General features: G+C 36.8%; 1 protein-coding gene across 1 annotated transcript in view; it reads right to left on the bottom strand.

Annotated features, from left to right (window-relative positions):
• PNPLA8 (patatin like phospholipase domain containing 8) overlaps nt 963-21,808 on the bottom strand; it is a 34,732-nt gene continuing 13,886 nt past the window's right edge. Inside the window, 3 exon segments of the mRNA XM_021384944.1 lie at nt 963-2,078; nt 3,509-3,704; nt 18,434-18,628. Coding sequence (XP_021240619.1) covers nt 1,804-2,078; nt 3,509-3,704; nt 18,434-18,628 — 666 coding nt within the window. The 3' untranslated portion in view covers nt 963-1,803.

Raw genomic sequence — 21,808 nt, 5'->3', positions numbered from 1 at the left:
CGCTTCTTATCTTTAAATCACAGTAGCTTTACAACTTTTCTTCCTCTCAGGTTCTCCTCTTCTCCCATCCTCGCATGCTGAACAACAAAGGCTTATTTAACCCTTATGCACCTAGAATTTAATCCTTATGCACCTCCCATCCCTGGAAGTATTCAAGGTCAGGCTGGACGTGGCACTGGGCAGCCTGGTCTAGTGGTTGGCGACCCTGCACTCAGCACGGGAGTTGAAACTCGATGATCTTTGAGGTCCTTTTCAACCCAGGCCATTCTATGATAGAATTTGTTTGCACTGGGAAGAGTTAAATAAAAAATTGAAGGCTTCAGCTTTTTATGTGCTAATGGCATCTACTAGCTTCACTGACAAAACAAGTCTGAGCACTGAGGGAACACTCGAAAACAATGGGTATTTGAGTAAAGAAAAAAACCAAACCAAAACACTCAGACAGGTAAAACTTCTCACACTGAAAAGACACAAAATGTCTTCCCACACAGACACAAAATGCTGCGCAGCAGCTCCTGAGGATCTCAGTTGTCTTCTTCCATGTCCCTTTCTTAAAAGTAATCTAGTAACATCCTAGAAACTAATGCAATGGCAGTTTCTAACTCCTGAAAGGCAAACGGACAAACACACTGCTTTCTGGTGAAACTGGACTCGTTACGCAGTAACTATTTTCACGTAGCTGCCTAAGTTGTAAAAACTCACCCAGAGAAGAGTGCTTGACTTGTATTGATCCCCAACACGTGACAGCAGCTAACTCAAATTTCAGCACAGTTACAGCGTTTCTAACAGTGTTGCTGAAAATGTTTCATGAATGTACAGTATCAGCACTGCTTACCATACCACCTTGCTTAACGTAAGCAAGAAGTCGCAAAGGAATGAGCAGTAAGATCATAGTAAGCTGTAAATAAAACTTCACAACTCAAACATAATTTCAAGAGAGTGCACGTATGAAAGTTGAAAGATAAAAGGGAATGCATCATTTATTATTTCAGGTATCAACAGCTAAATTTTTCTTGACACCTTGGCATCAAAAACTGAAGCTTCTATAATGAGCTTCTCACTTGCATAACTAGTGAACTGTTTTAAAGTTTTCTTTCCTTTACTTTCTAACAGGAATAGCAGTTTCAATGAAACTGGGGGGCTTGGGATTTTTTTCAAATAATGAACAAATCAATCCGAAGTCATTAAAGAAAAGGCAGCAAGTCCTAAAAACATCAATTAATCTTCATAATTTAATATGCCATTTACAGTCATCCAAACGTCTTACTGAAGAGTTATGTACAAAAACCATTGAAAATAAAAAGAATTTAGATGTTAGATGTTATCTTTCAAATGAATAAGTGCAGTTAACACAGGCAGTTTTTTGTTTGTAAGATGTTACATCGCTATTAAATTCACTGGCTACATAAGAGCCTAACAGCCATGCTGCCTACCCTAAAGTGAATGAGGCTTTTATTTTTCATTAATTTGTTTATTTCGAATGAGCCCGGTGGCTGATCAAGTCTTGCTCCAACCATAAATATGGTACATACATTGAAAAATGCATTGTTCTCATAATTTTCAGTTTTACCGATTTCAACAAATGTATAAGAGCAACAGTAAGATCCCTAAAGTTCAAAAAATTAACACCATAAAACTTGATATCAAGGAAGCGTGCACAAAACAGCCATCCTGAATTGCACCAGAGTTCTACGGACAGCTTCCAAAGATGATGCTCGCCCACAATAAACACTGTTCCTCTACAGTACTGAATGAGTTTTCTGAAATAAGATTTACATTTACAAACTTTCATGCATGACATATTCACAATTTGGAAAGAAATGGAAACCCTTCATACATGTCAGCCTTTAATTTTAACCAATCATGAAATTTCTGTAAAGTTGATTTTTCTTGTGTTAATATTTTTGCAGCTTTTCTCAGTTTTTCTTCATTTCGTTCTAAGTAGCGAATTCCATCTGTCTGCAGCTGACTGAGTTTCTCCTTCCGACTTTCATCCAGAGGTATGTCTTCATTCATGAGAGGGTTAAATCTGAAATAAGTGTCTGGTGGTAACAGTGCATCCAGCATGGTGTGAACTTCTGCATTGAAAACAAATGTAGGAAACTGTTACATTTACATGACAGAGGCACACAGTCCTACAATGTGAGCAAGTGCTCTGGAGTGACGTGACACATGTAAATATGTGCTGCTTTGCTAAGTAAATTTCTTCCACCACTGCCTTATACAAAAAAATAAAATTCATTTTGCAAACAACTCCATAGCTCTGTTTCTGCTGAAAAGCTTCATCTATATCCTAAGACAACTGCACTCATGATGACCACGAAGACTTTGTGATCTATCCAGGTACAAATACATTCATTCCTTTACAAAGAACACATTCCGAACAGCAGTAATGTAACTTGCATATCCCCATTCAGGATAGCCACGATTTGTTACACTCAGTATTAGTGGGAGAAGGTATTATGAAATGGAGAGCTATATACTTAACTCTAATCTCAAAGACTGCAGTAAAAAAAATATGTGGCTTTAAAGCTTTCCTTAAACAGCAACTATTAAATATGAATATAGGTTTTGGTTTTGAAATTTTCATTTAATTTAAAATGTTTGAATTCTGAAAGTTAACCAGTACAGAAATAAACTGGCTATGTAACAGATTTATTTGTTCCTCTCTTTGCTTTCTTTTTACTTCTCCTTCCATAACCTCATTTCTCTCTCCTTTAAGATCTCTCTTCTCTTATCTTCTTTAGACTTCCATTTCCATGACTACTTCCAGCTTTCACTCTCTTATTTCCTTCTTTGCATTCTTACCACTTTCCCTCTCAGTATCCGTTTGTACAAATCCTGTTGGATTACTAATGTAATTCTCATTTTTCAGGTATCTGTAGCATACCTGTGTCATCAACAGCTGAGACCTCATAAGCTGGAAGAGCTCAGCAATGGCACAGGGATGATGAAGACACATGGATTTAACACTGAGAAATGCACTCATATTCTCATCTCCAGAAAATCTGTACTACTAGCATTAAAACACCAGCTATATGTAATGAGTTAAGAAGAGACACGCTTTACTGCATGTGTTCTTGCTGTAATTCAAATCACAGAATCATAGAGTTGGAAGGGACCCTTAAAAGGCCATGCAACAAACAGGGACACCCATAGCTAGATCAGATTGCTCAGAGTCTGGTCCAGCCTGAGCTTGAACGTCTTCCAAGGACAGGGCATCCACCACCCCTTCTGGACAACCTGTTCCAAATACTTGCTGGGTGAAAACAGCTTCCTGAAAGCCACCACTCAAAACTCTCCTTTTGTCTGAATTTGATTTTGACACAAACAAAGTCAAACAAACATGGTCTTGGTATGGGTCATATGACTTCAACAGAAGATTCAGTGGGTCAGACAGACAGAAGGGGAAAAACAAAACGTTGCAGATAGCTCTCTGAATTGAAATTATAAAAATCATCAAAAAGCTGAAAAGAGCCACAGTACAAAGACAACTTAAGACACTAACCTTCTGTATCAGTTGCACTGCTGATAACATTTGTGAGTTTGGCTTTCAAACTGGTGTGTGTGACATTCGTCTTCCCTGCACTTTCATATCGGCCCGTACCCAGTGATACTAGGCACTGCAGTGGAACATTTGGCCAAAGACACTTGCACTCATGAACTGCCAGTGCAGAAGGATTATTTAGAAGCAAGCCTCCATCCTGTAAATTAAAAATAAATGTAAAGGTTAATACTATATATGATGTGAATAAAACAAAATGGCAATTACAAATTGAACTGGCATAGCATTTTTATATAAAAACATCTCAATGAAACAGGCATTCCCATCTTTTGTGCAGCTGTTCTGTTTGTGCTATGCAGCAGCTGCATAGCTAAGTTTCCTGGGCTTATGGGCACTATCAGATCACCTCTGAAATCTCTGGTCAGTTCCGCTGGTACGAGTGAATATTTTAGATTAGGAGGGACCTTCTGAGATCATCTGGTCCAAGGTCCCTCCTTGCGGAGGATCAGCTGGAGCATGCTGCCAAGGGCTATAACCAGTTGGATTCTGAGTATCTCCACACATGGAGACTTCAAAACCTCTCCGGGCAATCTCTTTCAGTGTTTGACTACCCTCACAATTTTCTTCTGTTCAGGTGGAATTTAATGTGTTTTAATTTGTGCTGTTCCCTCCTGCCTTTTCCAAGGGTATTCCCTCTTCTATGTTCTCTCCAAACCTTTATTTATTCACATTGGTAAGATACCCCTCCCCCACGAGCCTTCTCTTCTCTAGGCTGAACAGACCCCACTGTCTGTTTCCCCTCATATGAGATGCTCCTGTCTCTTCACGATCTTTGTGGCCCTGCATTGAACTCACTCACTTAATTAGTACATCTCTGCTACTTTAGTATGCTTCTGTCTTCTAGGCTTCTAAGACAGCCAACTTCGGAAGAGCATACTAAGATACTTTTGGCATGCAAGCAGTAGAATGCATGAACACAAGAGAGACTTTTGTGTTCAAGATTTCAGTGGTTAAGAACAGTAATTAATCATAGCAGAGACCAAGATTTTTACAACCATTCAAAAAACCATATAAAATATAGAAGAAACAAAATATAGATGAATATTTGCATTAGCATTATGCAAAAGCTCCCTGAATTACCAATATCCTGTACCTGTCAATCACATTACAAGAATAACAAAGAAACCAATGACATTTAAGCAGAGCTTAGAATAAAAAACGTTATGGAATCACTGCACACTTTACAGAAACTTATTAACTACAGCTGTGCTAGATAAGTAGAAATGGGATTGCTGAGATAGAGTTGGATTTTTTTGTTTATCAAGCTTTTTATTTCATCCTACGAAAAGATCTTTGAACTGCTTCTGCACTACTGTCTACTTTGCTCAAAACACTGCTATAATGAATAGTCTTTTCAGTGCCTATTATCCTTGCTTACGTATAAATTTAATTCTACACAGAAAACAAAATACAAGGATGTCTTTGTCCTTGGTATAATTCCCCATGAATCTTAATCTGAAATCTTAATACTTATCTTTACGGTGCTTATTTATTTCTTTATAACCTAGATTAAAACATGCTTACCAAATAATTTCCACTGATCTTGCCAATATAATTTAATTAAACATGATTTTTTTCCACCATGGGAAAGCTTAGTGTTATCAAAATATAGGGTGTAGTTAGAAACAGGATATCACTCTATTTTTGTCAAATTGACAAATAAAACACCAAAGAAAGGTAAAATAGAATCATAGAATCCTTAGAGTTGGAAGGGACCTTTAAAGGCCATCTAGTCCAACCCACCTGCAATGAGCAGGGACATGCACAGCTAGATCAGGTTGCCCAGGGCCTGATGCAGCCTCGCCTTGAAAGTCTCCAGGGACAGAGCATCCTCCACATCTCTGGGCAACCTGTTCCAGTGCTTCACTATCTGTATCATAAAAAAACTTTTTCCTTACGTCCAATCTCAAATTTCCCTATTTTAGAGTGAAACGATTTCCCCTTGTGCTATCACCACAGAGCTTGGCTAAACAGTGCATCCCCTCCTTTCTTATAACCTCCCTTTAGATACTGAAAGGCCTCCATCAGGTCTCCCCAGAGCCTTCTCTTCTCCACGCTGAACAGCCCCAGCTCTCTCAGCCTGTCCTCATAGGAGAGGTGTTCGATTCTGCGGATCATTTCTGAGGCCCTCTTCTGGACGCGCTTCAACAGGTCCATGTCTCTCCTGTACTGAGGACTCCACATCTGGACACAGTACTCCAGGTGAGGCCTCACCAGCGCAGAGTACAGGGGTAGGATCACCTCCCTCCACCTGCTGGCCACGCTTCTTTTGATGCAGCATATCCGTACCAAAGGTGTGCCACAATAATACCAACAGCTTTCTGCAACTATTTTCATATTTAAACACTTTTCAATTCAGGTTTACTAGAATGACAGTAGTTATTCATTAAGACACCTTTTATATAATTTCTAGAATTCATATAACTATATGCTATTTTTGGAAAGTCAGAAATAGAACCCAATAATGAGGGTAATTTATTTCTTTTCTTCACCTTCAAACAGATTATTATTGATACTGATCCAATCAAGATTGTGTTTCAAATCAGCTTACTCTGACAAATAATGATGTCCATCATGTTGCTCTTCTGCTTTCAGTGATCAACTACTGAATCAGTAAATAACATTATTAGTTAAACTGGACTTCAGAAGACTCAGTGAAGAAAGTATTGCAATAATTTAACTGATGATTTGCAGAGATTGCACTAGAACACGTTAAGTCAAATAATGAATTCTCACATTAAAAATATTGCACCCATTTTAAAATTAGTTTCAATGATCTCACATGTATGTGAATTCTAAGAAAAACAGTTAAAAAAAATTCCAGTTCTAAGATTAAAAATAACCAGAGATTGACCTTTCTGATTCCAAACAATTGTTTTCTTCCTCCGTCTTCATAAAGTTGCACAAAAAGTCCATCCTGAGACATATGAGGTCTGTTCCCTAAGTAACACCTCATATTTTATGAGGGCTACTCTGAAAGCAATGCCTCCTGTTTCATTATGTTGGTCCACAATGTTAGAAGCGGATGTTGGTGGCATGGCAGTAGAGGTTGAACCTTCCCACCAAGATTCCATTACATTTTGTTGCTGCATGACAGATGGCAGCAGAGGGTCAGTCTGACAGAATGGCATCTGATATGGAAGTATTTCTGAAGCAAAGGTGTGTCACTGAATTCCACCACGTAGAAAAAATTGCACCCATTGACATTCATCAACACTTGCTGAACGTTGATGGAGACCGAAGAGTGGATGTGAGCACAGTGAGGCAGTGGGTAGTGCTTTTCTGCAATGAAGACAGTGACAGTAGATCACCTTCCTTGGTGCAGGTTTTTACAAGCATGGCACGCAAGCTTTTGTTCATTGGTGGCAAAAATGCACAGCTAATGGTGATGACTGTGTTGAAAAATAGTGCTGTGCAGCTGATAACTTTCTCTATCAAATAGTGTTATTGTAGCTGCTGTAGCTTCCATGGAAATAAACAGGAGGTATTACTTTTGGGGCGACCTATGTATAATTGAAGAGCTTAGATTTAATGGACTCACGTTGGATAGCACAATTCTGCTCTCCTAATGCCTTCATATAAAAACAAATAATGTAAATAAAACAGCTTCTTTATGCCACATACAGCATCACAAAGGTCTAGTTGATATAAAGGGATAGTTTTAATTATACTATAAGCTTCAGAAGCCTGGCCCTAAACCTTTTAAGTTCCTAGTAGAACGTGTTGCCCCTTCTATCTATATTGCTATGGTATAGCACCGTCTGTGAGAGAGACAACATAAATAGTATATTAGATATAATACTATGTTACCAGCATTCATTTGCATGAATGGATACTAATGACACGTAGGGATAAAAGCATAACTAGCAAGTCAAGTGAAGTGATTACTCCGTTTAAGTCAGTACTCATGAAGTCACACTGGGAATACTGTGTCCACGTATGGACACTCAGCTACAAGACGCTGAAGAAATGGGATGCAGACAGGAAAGAACCACTAAGTTGGTTTGGGGACCAAAGAACATGACATAGGAGATGATGCACAGAACTGGATTTATTTAGCCTGAAAAAAGAGAAGGTCAAAGACATAGCTAGACTCTTTTTAGAAAGTGCAGAACAAAATGCAGAGAGAAAGCTGTAGAATCTCTGATCTTGGATATTTTCAAAATTCGGCTTGGTGAGGCCCTGGGAACGTGACCCAACTTTGAAGTTTATCCTGCTTTGAACAGGAGGCTGGACCAGACAACCTCCTGAGGCCTCATCCTCTTTCATTTTCCCAAGGTTCTACTCTCTTTAAAGAAATAGCATACGAATCCTTGTAGATGCATTTTATTTTAGATGTAAAGCAAACTTTTAAAAGCCTTTCTTACAAAAAAATAGCACTACATCAGTAGTCTGGAGTCTTTAAAAAAAAAAAAAGCAAATATTCATTTTTCACACACTTGGAAATGAGTTGAAAGAGTGACTTACAGCAACTCTTTAAATGACAAAATTGCTGATCAACATCCACAAAAATATGCAATTGTCTAAGTTCTATGTGCCAGGCAAACAGCCAGAGTAGCACAGTGACTCATTTGCTTTGTTCTCCCGTTCTTACATTGTCCTTGACTACATTTCGCCATCTCCTCTCATTCAGTTAGTTCTCAGTGTAATCACAAACTTTTTCACTTCCCAAACATACAAAGTTACCCCTTTCCTGTGCTGCTATGGTCACTGCACTGGCAACTCTTACGCACTCCTTCGTACTCCGAACTTTGCAAAACCACTTCACATTTTAAGTCATCTTATTTTGTGGTCTGTACACTCAGCATCAAGTGCCAGAGTAGGAATATTACTGCAAGCAAGTGCTGAAGAGGGGCTTGTAGCTTTCCTGATGACATCATGCAGGTTAACAGTAGGGAAGAAGGCTTTAAAAAAAAAAATCTAATAAAAATAATGGAGGTAATCAAACAAATGAATCTTAAAAGGGAGCTTACTACGTGTATAAACAAGCATGGTTGTGACAGCAAAACACTGAAGTCAGGCACTCGGACTTTGTTTTCAGTCTTTTGCCAAAGGCTTTCCAAGTGGCAAATATTCAATTGTTATGCTTTGCTTAACATTTTATCAAGTAATTCCCAAGTGAACTTTATGAAACATTCCTCCTCCCAACACAGATTTTTCTAGAACTTCTAAATACAAGTGTAACCACACATTTAGGGGCCACTGTTAGCTATACTAAAGCTGTAGTTAACATCCTCTCCGAGTATTTTGATAGCTGCAAACAGGGAAGGCTTCCTTGTGGTTTGACTACCAGATCAAATTATTTAAAGCAGAAGAAATGCATTTTTTGTAGGTGTATGCTCCAATGAAATCTCTTGAAGATTCCTTGCTCATGCAGTTCTAGGCGTTAAGATAGGCCTGGTTAAACACTGTCAAATTTTCCCCATTTATTTCATAATCAGACGGAAAATACACAAAGATCTCAAATAAAACAAGTGCTCCAGAACACTCGAGCCTGGAAGCATAGAACCTCCTGAAAATTCTTGTCTCATGTAAATAATTATGGTGAACATGTGTAAAATCACCACTCAGCTATTCAAATCAGTAATTTAAAAACAGTTCCTAAACTGAAGATGTTTAAAAAAACCAGTTTGAATCACACTTTACTATGGATAGTTTTTTTTAAATGAAGTTCAGAATACATTGTTCATTCAGAAGCTATCATTCCATTTCTTAATTTTGTCAATTTCAAGTTGTGCCTTCCAATTGCTCCGTGTAACGTTGAAGTTCCACTTAAGTGATGTTAAGCTTTGTAAAGAAAATAATCTAGCACTGGGTGAAGGATATGACTTAAGAAAGCCAAGCCTGATATTTGGAAGCTGGGTTTGCAGGCTCCATAGTAACCAATTCACCTCACTGCCTATGCAGACATGCTTTGCATTTTAGCTCACTTTTACAGACAGACTTGCTCTGTTGTTCACTTTCACTGTATTTATGGAAGGACTGGAAAAAGAACTATTGCAAAGCTATCACAGGCTAAGACAAGACAGGCTAAAATTCTGAAGAGACTTTTGAAAAGTATTTTTCAAGCTCTGTGTTTAAAATCAACATAAAAATAATTAACAGATGCAGATTAAGAACAAGGCTCACTGTTTCAAATGAGGACTTGAAGGCTCTCTGCACTATTGTAAGAGAAAAATCAAAACACTTACTCCAAAAACATTTAGTCTTGTTTCATTAAATAAAAAAATTAGCTTTGCCAAATCATTCTGCAAAAACAGCTCAGTATGTTTATATGAGCAGCAGCAAATGTTCTCAGTGTAGAAGACAGGAGTGAGAATACTAATGCATTCCTCCTGTACAGCAAATTTCTAAGAATTTCAGAATGAAATTATGAATGAAATTCAGATGCTCCTTTGATATTCCTCAAATAAATGTCTTCTGCTCATCGTTTTATAAGGGCTATCAATTTTTTATTTTTATTTTTGACACTAGAAAAACAAACACTGGAACTGTGACAAACAACTGCTCCAGTTTAGAGCGGAAAATGGATTCCATTTGAAGTGGCTAACAGAAAAACTCTTTAGGAGGTACTTGTGCAGAAAATATAATTGAATGAATTTGTATTTGCATTATTAAATGACACTCAATATTTCCATTATTTCTGACTTTGATTAGTAAAAAACTAAAAAAAATTAAAAGCTACATTTGTACTTCCGCTACATCAGCTGAAAAAAGAACATTCTATATTGAGATCACACTACATAAAATATAGGAAGTATCTAATAAAGATGGAAAGTTTACTAAGTTTACTTTTCAGTATAATTGCTCTCCCATACAATACTTATTTTTCTAAAAATTAGCAATGCCATACTACATTGTTTGTATACACACAAAACTCATGCTAAATGTTTCTGAGAGCTACCAATTGCTACTGCTATTACTAAATATTTAATAATGTATTTTACATTATTTTTCTCTACATTAGCCATGTTTGCTCTTGACATTTCTTTAGAATGAATGGCTGGCCAAGGTACAGCACTAGGTGATTATCTTAAATTATTAACTCACCCCAGCAAGTCATTAATTTACAGAAAACGACCAGCTGCTCTGAAGACATTACTGAATTAATGTTTTTTATGTCAGACACAGGAAACGTACGTACTAAACGTACTTACATTGTATTGGTGAAGATCTGCTAGAAAGAATTATTGGGCAATGAAATATAGAGTCGGATATTCCATGAAAGGCATAAGCTACGTACCACATTTAATTACATTAATTAAGCAATGAATGACAATTTAAAATGTGGTTCCCCAACAACAAACTGCACACTATGATCCTCTCTTGTTTAAGTGAAAAAAGCTGGGTTGTGGTTAAATGCACACTGGCCCCAAATACACATCCCAACTTCGCTTCTCCCTGTTGTACTCGTAAAGCACGGGCAGTGTTAAAGAGGAGTTCTACCTTTCATACTGTAAAGTCAAACGAAATCAGTCCATTAATTTTTTTAAAAAAACAAAACTATTCAAACTATTTCTATTATTTAATGCAGTTTTATTCTTTGTGATGCAAATATTAAATTTCATTACATTGACATTGAACAAAACAGGTTCATAACTACAGGATTGGATCTTAAAATGGACTAAATTTAAGAAAAAGCAAACTAATTACTGGAGGTAATTAACACGGATATGAACTACCCAGTGTTTGAATCACCAATTCTGGGGAGAGGAGGTGTAAATACCAGTAAAAGAAGAGTTAATTAAACTGCAAAACAGAACAGGTGCATGGAGAACTCGTATCCACTATGAACAGCTATGAATAAACAGAATGAAAATCAGAAATTTTCTGGCCAAAAGCTGAAGAAATATCCTTCTCAAAATAACCTTCTACAAGGGTAGCAACAACAAAGACAGCTTTACATGTTTATGAACTACAGTCTATAATGCAGTTGGCAACAATGACAGAGGACTGGATTTGACTCAAGGGAAATTGTTTTGATCTGTACTCTTATATTTTTTTCCCCTGAGGAAATGCCAGCTGAAATAATTCTCAAAAATTAGACAAAAATATAAAAAAAAAAGTGCACTACTAAAGACGTAGTTGAACGCACACTCAGTAGAAGAAAAACTGCAAGGTAAAGAATCATTAAAGAGATCTCCAGCCTGCTTGGGGCTTGCAAAATTAGCACTACGGATTAATCCACGCACTAAAAGAGAAGCTCAGCACAGGAAATGGGGCTTAGGCATTGTACTCTATTCAACTAATGTGAATGTACTTGGTATTAACCAATCAACCTCACACACATTTTCTATACATGGTGAAAACTATCGCCACTGTGGTACCAAGACCTGCATCCATGACAAGAAGAGGGCAGTTTCCTAAACTACAATGCAGAAGGCAAATCAGAACGGATGGCATATGACAAAGCATGAAGTGATTACTTGCAACGTTCATCAGAACACCATATATCACAAACAAGCTTTCCTTAAGGGAAGAGGTAACTGTATCAATAGTAACAGCACTTTCTTAGGCTTTCCTCCACAATGACTATCACAAGGCTATTTCACAAGGAAATATGGGCCCTTTCAACTTAGTATTAGACAGACGCACAGCTTAAAATAAAAACTAGAGGTACAACTGACAGAAAATAGTCCTTTATGATCTCCTAAGAAATGATGGCCAGTGATGTCAGCACTTGAGAGGAGCAACCTAGACTGACTGGACACTACTGAATTACCTCAGCTCTTAATTTTTTTTATTATATCAGTCTCCTCTGATTTTACAAGATTTAGTTATAGCAACTACTAGCTGGTACATGGTGTTAGTAAGGACACATGGACTGAGAAAGTAAAAAAAAAAAAAAAAAACCAACAACAGTGAGATCTAATACAGCTCCTTTGGGAGTGACTTTTTTGTTTTCCTTTTTCATATAACCACTCTGAAAAATTACACAGTAGCAAAGTATCACTCTGATTCATGGCAGTTACAAATCATAATGCTTCCAAACTAAAAGCCTAAACAAACCACACCCTCTGTTTCCTTTCACTAAGCAAATCTTCCAAAACCAAGTCATTTTCTGCTGGGAATGCTATAAGCAGTCTGCTCTGCAAAGTAACATCACTGCAGTAAACACAGCATTTTCATGAAGGCTGGTAAACTGCCCCATGGCCATTCACCTTACGAGCTTCTAACCAAACCCGTAGAATCTGCAGGAGAAAACAAACCGCATATATCCGTGCAATGAATGAAATGCGTATGGCAATAAGTAGACAGAGAAACAAAGAAATATTTGTTTCTATCATTGTGAGAACAAGATACACCTATTAAAGCACAGTCTATATAAGCTCTGGTGCATGCTGATCACCGTGGCATATCCTAAGAATGAAAAGAACTCCAGTGTGACCTATATTCTATGTCTTCTTAGAGCCTGGGAAGTACCCTTGAATCTAATTTTAAAAGCTACCGTGTAAAACCAATTAGGGTAGGATCTATTAAGCGAATCACTTTTGAAGGCCTCTCTCATAACAAGCTACAAACATGAAATGGTGTTTGCAGATTTACCATTCACTAAAAGGAAAGGAGGAGTCTGAAGAATATGAAGAAAATGCTTTTTCCCTGCTCCACTGAGGTTAAACTTGAAATTTGAGTTACCTATTATATTACTGTATATATTTTTATTTCCAGGTCATATTCTCACCATACGTATTGTTACTCTCGGATTATTAAAGCTCAGCTAACAAATTAGCTGCCAATTTCTTAACCACTTCAGTATCTGATCTTGCTCAAAGGTGGTCTGGAAAATATTATTTGAACACTACTGCAAGTCAGCACTAGCATTTTACTAAATGAATTCTATCAAAGCAGTGAAATCATAGGAATGTACTCAGAAAAAGTTGTGTTAAACAGAGTATATTTTATTTTGAGAAAAATACGAGGCTTTGTTAAATTTATTTCCATCCTCTCAATGTCCTAATTAATCCTGTGGTACAAGTTTAGTTTTTACTGTAAAATCAAGTAAGTGAAGTGTGCATAATGATTGTTAAATCTCAAATTGCTCTATTAATTAATTGCCAATTCGCTCAGCATACTACACTGTCTACTGAAATGACACTGTTGAATAGCTAAAAAGGAAATGGTTTCTACACTACAGAAGAAAAGAGGAATCTTAAAAAAAAGAAAGACACCCCTCTGTGAGAAGTAGGGGAAAAAAAAAAAAAATCACCGGTTGTAGCAGGCCTGGAGAGAGCTTAAGAAACCCTCAGTGCTTCTGAAATAGATTTTACTATCAAAAAGCTGATACGTGGCAATACGGCTTCTACACTGTGACATCATGACTCGGTCTCTCTCGACTTGCACAGTTTCTGGAGAAGCATGTTACAGGGATTAAATCCCTTTGAATGCTAATGTCTTCCTCTTTTGAACCACAAAGAATATTAATCCTCCTCCCCTCATCTACCAACAGCTGCGCTGTTTTTCCTTCTTGACAGAGTGGAACAAGATAGCATGCCACAATTGACCTGAATGTAAATATTGCTATTTGCTTGTTTGAACTGCTTATTTTTTGTGGAAATTTAACAAATCTGGCCTCAAGTTAACAGCTGCACAAATAAAAACAAAGCGTTCAGGCACCTAGAAGTATCTTTTAGCAATAATATCAGAGGAGTTATAGAAATAATTTATTCACTTATTAAAAAATTAACACACTATAATCCTCTCAAATATTTGCAGTGGCTAATACAGGAAGTCAGACTGGAATGCTCCCAGAGAAAAGGCATGAGTGTGTGCACACAAATACACATGTATGTGCACATGAGTGTTCAAGTGAACAGCCACAGTTCAGCTCAGGCATGATTGCAGCATATACAGCTAGAGTTATACACAAGATCTGTAAGGATTAATCTCAACCACATAGCTCTCATCCACCTTTTTCATGCACTTTGAGAAAGACATCAGTTTTAACAAAGGCTAGATAACATAAAAAGAGAATATGCAGACTGACTATAAAAAATCCGCTATGTTTCCATTGTAAAAGTAAGTATTTTCACACATTCAAAGTCAAATCAACTGACAGAGTGCCTTTCATTCAGATTTCAACATACAGTTGAGTGATAAGCCAGTACAAAACCTGGTGTCTATATAAAATCCTTTAGACTCCCAAACTTCAAAGCTAAGAAACAAATCTCATTTTATTTACCATTCTGAGTTTTCAAAGGCTTTTTAAAAGTATTTTCACATTTTGGCCTTCTCTACTGTTTGAATCATGTAGAAATACAAACATTGCAGAAGTAGATTGCATATAGGTTAATCTAGCATAGTTTATGTTCAGAATAGATTATATCAATGAATTAATACAAGCCTCCAATCAATTTAAAAAATTCACAGAAGACCATCATATTTCTTACATTGCACACCAATACTGAAGCCTATGGCATACAATGAATGCATACTACATTGATGAATTAAAAAAATAATGGTACTATTGCCTAACAGTGGTATGCTTCATTTGTTTCTGTAGTTCAAAAGCAGTCCATTCTGTTAGTGTGCAGGTTTAAAGTGATAAATCGAAAAGAATAAGTATTTTCATGTAAACTAGGATAGCATCATATAAAATGTCATGTTAAGGTTCTTGGCCAGTTACAATGCACTTTTACAATAATGACGCTTGACAAAATCTACTAATACTTACAAGAATTGTAGTTAGGGGCTAAATTAACCTATTAAAAAATCTTAAAGCTGTAATATTAGTAACAAAGCTATTTTAACTAGGAATATTTCTGAATGTAGTATTCCATTTAGAAATATTTATGAGTACATATTGTTTTCAGTCATCTTGCACACTTACTAGAAATAAAACCCCTTCATCATCTTCTGTTTTCCACTGAGGCACCATTACATTCAAAAACATACACGTAACAATTTGCTGAAGACATGGAGGGGTTCTTCCCTCAGGATCAAAACAAGGTAATTCAAGGTAGCTTGAGTGTGTGCTGATGCAAATTAAATCTGAGATACTAATCTGCATGCAAATAGTTATGTATCACTTGGCATATAGCACCTTGCTAGCCTGCTGTCCATTAAAAAGCAAGCACATCCCATGTGCTAAGAAAAAATGTAATCTGGGAAAGAAAATCAGTAAGGCTTGAAAGTCAAAAGACAACCTAAAAGAATTCAAGACTATTAGCATACCATGCTTGGAAAGAATGTAGATTTTCAGATGATACGGAAGAATAAATAGAAAATCTAGCATCTAGTTCTACTACAATAAACTGTTTTAATACTGAAAACATATTTAATTCTCCATAGTTTACCAAGGTGAACAATTCCCCGCAAAGAGAATACAAAATCTACAGCCTTAGGGATTTTGTAGAATTAACCAAGTCACATCCTAATCTCTTGCTCTTTAGCAATCCAAATACATCAAATAGAATGTTTTTTGGTATGATCACATGGTAGGCCTTTGTCCAACAAACTCCAAGTAAGGAAAGTGAACTAGATGTCATTCTAGCTCTATATATCTGAGAATATTGCATCTGATTTCTAACAACATTAGTCATAATTTTATGTTTCTAGTCTGGTAAATTGGACTTAAAGTGAATATAGGTGGTATTACTATCCACTTTAATACGTTTCACTCAAGTCTGACAGTTAAGTACTTTGTATTTTAAAATCATACTATACATCTATTCTTCATATGGAAGCACAGACAGACTTTGATGTGCTCTCAGTTCAAGGAAAGAGGGGGTAGGATGGTGAGAAGAGAAAGAAAAGTGCCTCGCATAGCTTAACACTGACCCATCAAGTAGTTAAGGAGCAGCTTGGAGCAGCTCCAAAAACTTAACCAGCCCCCTTTCCAGTTCTGCTTGGACAGGTGGAAGATGACCACGTTTCAAGATTTCAAAAAGAATATCTGATGTGCCACTCCCTTTTTAGCTTTACAAAAAAAAAAAAACTTATTAGCTTATCTCAGGTGGTATTTGATTAAAATGCTCTGGGGTTAACCAGATGTAGCATACAAAAGAAAAAAATGAAAAACAAAAAGGCTCTAAACAGAAAGGGAAAACAGAATACGAAGAAAATAAAAGTATTCTCAATCTGATTGACGTATAAGACTATCCTACTCTTCATGGGAACGTTACCCCCTAACTTACAAAACTTCTATCTATCTGAGTGTAATTACCCAGCTCCTTATGAATGTTATTTCAAAATATGGTTTACCTTTTGAAAATACCATTTTCAATCATTACATATGAGTATTTGATATTTTTCGCAATGCACACACAAAACTGCTAATATTAATAGTTTTCATTAATTAATGTTTAAAATTAGGTAAGTTCATCCGATCTGAGTAAGCTAAGTACACCACATACTAAAAAGTTACCTTACATTAAAAGAAATGGATAAGGTCTACAATAAACTCTCTCATTAAGCTCTCCAAAAACCTCAGCAACTGCAACTGTATATGTTACAGAACGAGAAATTGAGCACTGGAAAAAGAAATCTAAATGAAATGTTAGATACCCTCAAACCCTAGTATGTTGCATTCACACTGCTTTATGAGTCTACAAGCCACAGCCCACAGTTTCCTCAAGTATTTTTATCCTCTCTTAATATCATTGATAAAGCAGGAGAGCTCAATCTAGGCAAAAAGTGTGCACAGACTTGCTTTCTGTTTCTTCACAGGACTATTACAGACAAGTTTCTGCACTTTAAGTACGCTGATTTCTCAAATTAAATTCTACCTGTTTTGCCTTTCTATCAATGTTCTGTTTATTGACTCTTAGCATATTATTTGTTAGTCTTTTAACTTCAGTATTACTTACGCACATGACAATGCTAATGAGATAATACAGTATTTTAATAAATACCATAAGAAATTCTGGATGTGATCCAGGTACATTTACACTTAATTATGGTACACTTCACATAAATATGCCAACATTGCTTTCCATTAGTTAAGTCTAATGCCATCATGGGAACTAATATGATGGAAATATAATAGATGCTTTCTTTAAAAAGACAGCAATCCTATACCGTCTTTGCTGAAGGTCTTGGATTTAGTCATCCTTCACAGTTCTTTCTGCAAGAGGTCTGTAATATAGCTTTTCCAAAATAAGCATTACTACTTTTAAATGAATATATACTGTAAAGAGGCTCCTTTCAAATTCAGAGTTATAGAACAAATAATCAAGGGGCACTGGAGGACAATAACATAAGGTTAAAAAAAAAATGTATTATGTAAAGTTAATTTCCCTCTCTCTTTACCACTCATGGTCACCAAAAGAAGCTGTAATACAATCAAACAGCATTCACTGTTAATAGGATATATCACCTCATACTCAAGTGAATTTCTTTTGCAGTTGTCCTCTGAATTTAATCTTACTGCCATAGCATCTCTTATTTCTTTTTGCTTTTAAACTCAGAATCAATGTAGAACTTAATAACCTATCAGTAGAAGGAAGTAAAAGTAGCCCATAAACAGAAGCTATTCAGTAATAAAAACGAGCACTGAAACATGCAACTTGAAATTTTCACCCTTTGCGGTATCGTTAGATGGAAAGCCATACTATCCATCCACGGAAATAATGCTCAGTGAAATACCAGTTGTAAGCAGGAAGTCAAAGGCCATTTACAACTCATAAAGTTCCCTTCCAGGCAGAGAAGAAAGGAACAGAAGAAGAATTTAAGTTCGTATTAGGAAGCCTAAGATATTTAAGCCAATACCATTCTCTGGTTCTGTAAAGGCTACAGACATCAACAAAGTTTCCTTTCTTGCTCCTACCTGCCCTAGATTTTCCTCTCTGCTACAAAGGTATTTGATCAGTCCTGATTTTTTCCAGATATAATGCCAGGAAATATTTACTCAAGGATAAGATTTCAGCTTACCTGATGAAGATCATTGCCCAAAACATATTCCTGGAAGTATCCTGGTGCAGCAGATGATGCTCTAATGGCCTGCCATAGTTTATACTGACAGCCTCCAATATAATGAGACTTAACCCCAGGGAAGTGATTGTAGTTTCTAAAAACAAATGCTTTCAGTGGTGTTCCTCTGTTAACAATGGTGCTTACTGCAGCTACCTAGTGAATTAGAAGGAGTAAAATCAAGTTATAATAGATAAGGACAGATTCCCAAACTTAAAAAATTCAGCTTATACATTCAACGGATCTCTGGAACTCTCCTCAGTGTATCTTTACTAACTTTTCAAATAATGCCTATTTAAATTTTAAAAGATAAAGGGAAAAAAAAAAAACGAACAACACAACCTCCCAAAGGGAATGCTTTTTTTTAAACCTATCATAGTTTAAATTTTGTTTCCACCAATATCTATCCAGCAATATTTAAAGAGAAAGCTATACAACTAAAAAAGTTTCACCCTTACGAACAGGATTAACATTAGTGCTACAAAAACACTCCAACCCAATACTCTTCATGTTTGCTAAGTACAAATAAAAATGATCCCTGTATGTTTCTTTTGATGAACTAGTATTTCAAACTCCAATTTCTTCAATGCACTTTAAAAGAACAATCTTAGCAAATGTGAGAAGCGCATGAGATCTAGGTACATTTCTCACAGGTTAGTATTCAACTACGTAACAATGGCATGAAATACATATATTTGACATATCAATGAATTTATCCTGGAAAATAATTACTTAACATTGCAACTTCAATTAAAGGACTGCAGAAAGAATCTCTTCCAAAACCAAAAAAATCTTTGATTTTCTTTCAAGGTTTTTTTTTGCAAGGACACTGAAACATCTTTTAGTCACGCAAATTTAAGTGAAAATTCAAAGCTGTATTGCCATTAAAAAAAATGTACGACTGCAAAATTCAGCATATTTTCCAGACATAATCACGTGAGGTGGGTGTACCTATAATTATGGATAAGCATTAGAATGCGCAAGACCTTTTAGCGATGATGCAGCCAGTCTGCCTGACACTGTTTAGAACAATACAGCAGACAAGTGGGTGTTCAATTCTGTTTTGTGTACTGTTTATTACAGAGTAGGGTTTTTTTCTATGAAACATTACTCAGCACCAGCATTACTAGCAGCTGACACTGTGACATCACTGTATTCATTTCCATTCTTCAGCTAAGTAAGTCATTAATTTACAGTAAGCTCACCTTTATAAAATAAGGAAACACTAACAGTATTGCTTCTATGTGAAAAAATAGAAGGAAAATGTATGTATGCATGGTTATATTCTATCATTTGATGGAGGAAAACTTTTCTGTTTTGTCAAAAGGAGGGCCTGGTTCTAAGCACTACTGGAAGCATTAAGGAAAAAAATACTTTGAAAAATTGAATAAAAAACCTATCAAATCGATACTTGAGCTTTTTTTTTTTTTTACTACTCGTATTTAACTTCTTGAAGTGTAACTTGTAAAACACTGAACACATTTTGGAAAAATCCATCTCTTCAGGAATTTAACAGCAGCACAGTTTACACTACCATGTATTTTATTTTGGTTTTACTGGCCTTGTAAAGAGTGCAAGCACTATAGAGTGGTTACTATGAACAACTAGTTTCAATTCTATTTATATTCACATTTTATTACTAAAGAACATGGAATGAGGCCAAAGATCCCAGTTCAAAGATAACTTTCAAGTCAATGTAGGATAGCTTCTCTCTCAGAAAGTAACATACCACTCCATCCTTTTCATGTCCTCGTTTTAGACACGGACTAGGAACGCAGTCAGTCAAGCATGTGTTTCTATGTTTAGAAAAAAGTGAATGTCTTCCATTTAACAGTAAAGCATTGAATATAGTGCTATGACACCAAAACACCTGTTAATTACAGATTGTTCTGAAATATATGGTATTATATTTCTCTTCTTTCTTCACACCCTATCCTTCACTAAAAATAAAATACCCATGCTTTCTCATCTTTCATGCTGTTTCTGTATAGAACATCCCTCCAATTAATTGGTGCCCTTCAGATACAGGAAGAGTAGAGATCTCAAGGCCAACAAACAAGACTGAAGAAAACCCGGTTATCCAGATGAAGTGAAGAGAGACTCCTTTCATTTGACATGATGGGATCTCCAGACACTAGAATTCTCTTCTATATAAAGTTACCTTCGCAAAACTTAAGGAAGTTGACATAAGCATTTCATAGAATGGCTTGGGTTGGAAGGGACCGCAAAGATCACCTAGTTCCAAACCCCCATGCCACAGGCAGGGTTGCTGACCAGTAGATCTAGCACTAGACTGAGTTGTCCAGGGCCCCATCCAGCCTGGCCTTGAACACCTCCAGGGACAGGGCATCCACAACATCTCTGGGCAACATGTTCCAGCACCTCACAACCCCCTCAGTCAAAAAATTCCCCATGACATCTAATCTAAATCTCCCCTCCATTAGTTTGAAATCATTCCCCCTTGCCCTATCACTAAATACCATGTATAAAGTTGATTTTCATCATGTTTAAATTCTCCCTTTAAATACTGGAAGGGCGTAACGAGGTTTCCTCAGAGCCTTCTCTTTTCCAGACTGAACAAGCCCAGCTCCCCCCACACTTTTCTTTGCCCCAGACTTGGACGCAGTACTTCAGATGGGGCCTCACAAAGGCAGAGTAGAGAGAGACACAATCACCTCCCTCACCCTGCTGACCACCCCTTTTTTGATGCAGCCCAGGATACCGCTGGCCTTTCAGGCTGCAAGCGTACACTGCTGGCTCATGTTTAGTTTTTCATCCACCTTCTGGGCAGGGCTACTCTCAATGAGTTCTTCTCCCAGTCTGTACACACATCTGAGATCGCACTGACCAAGCGCAACACTTTGCACTTGGCTTTGTTGAACCTCCTTAGGTTTTACATGGGCCCACCTCTTGAGTGTGTCAAGGTCCCTTTTTGGATGGCATCCCTTCCATCCGCCACATCAACTGCAATACTCAGCTTAGCTGAGTCTCCAAACTCACAGAGGGTGCGCTCAATCCCATCATCTATGTCATTGATAAAGATGTTAAAGACTACTGATCCCAAGATGGACCAGACTCCTGGGGGCCACTACTCCTTACTGGCCTCCACCTGGACATAGAGACATCTACCATTTCTCCGCTTATAAACCTAAAACATCTTCTAACTTACAGTATTAACTAAAAACATGAGAAACTGCTACAGAAATTTAAGCTTCTAAAGAATTTTTATTCTTTACCAGCATGGGTTATCTTATACAGATGCTTGCAGAGCTCAGTACTCATGTTTTTTTTGTTTGTTTTTTTAAACACAATATTCTTCTCCTGATAATACTTTAA

This window comes from Numida meleagris, chromosome 1, assembly GCF_002078875.1.
Source record: "Numida meleagris isolate 19003 breed g44 Domestic line chromosome 1, NumMel1.0, whole genome shotgun sequence".
Classification (NCBI taxonomy): Eukaryota; Metazoa; Chordata; class Aves; order Galliformes; family Numididae; genus Numida; species Numida meleagris.
The sequence above is the reverse complement of the archived record's forward strand: the minus strand, read 5'-3'. Positions and strand labels throughout refer to the sequence as shown.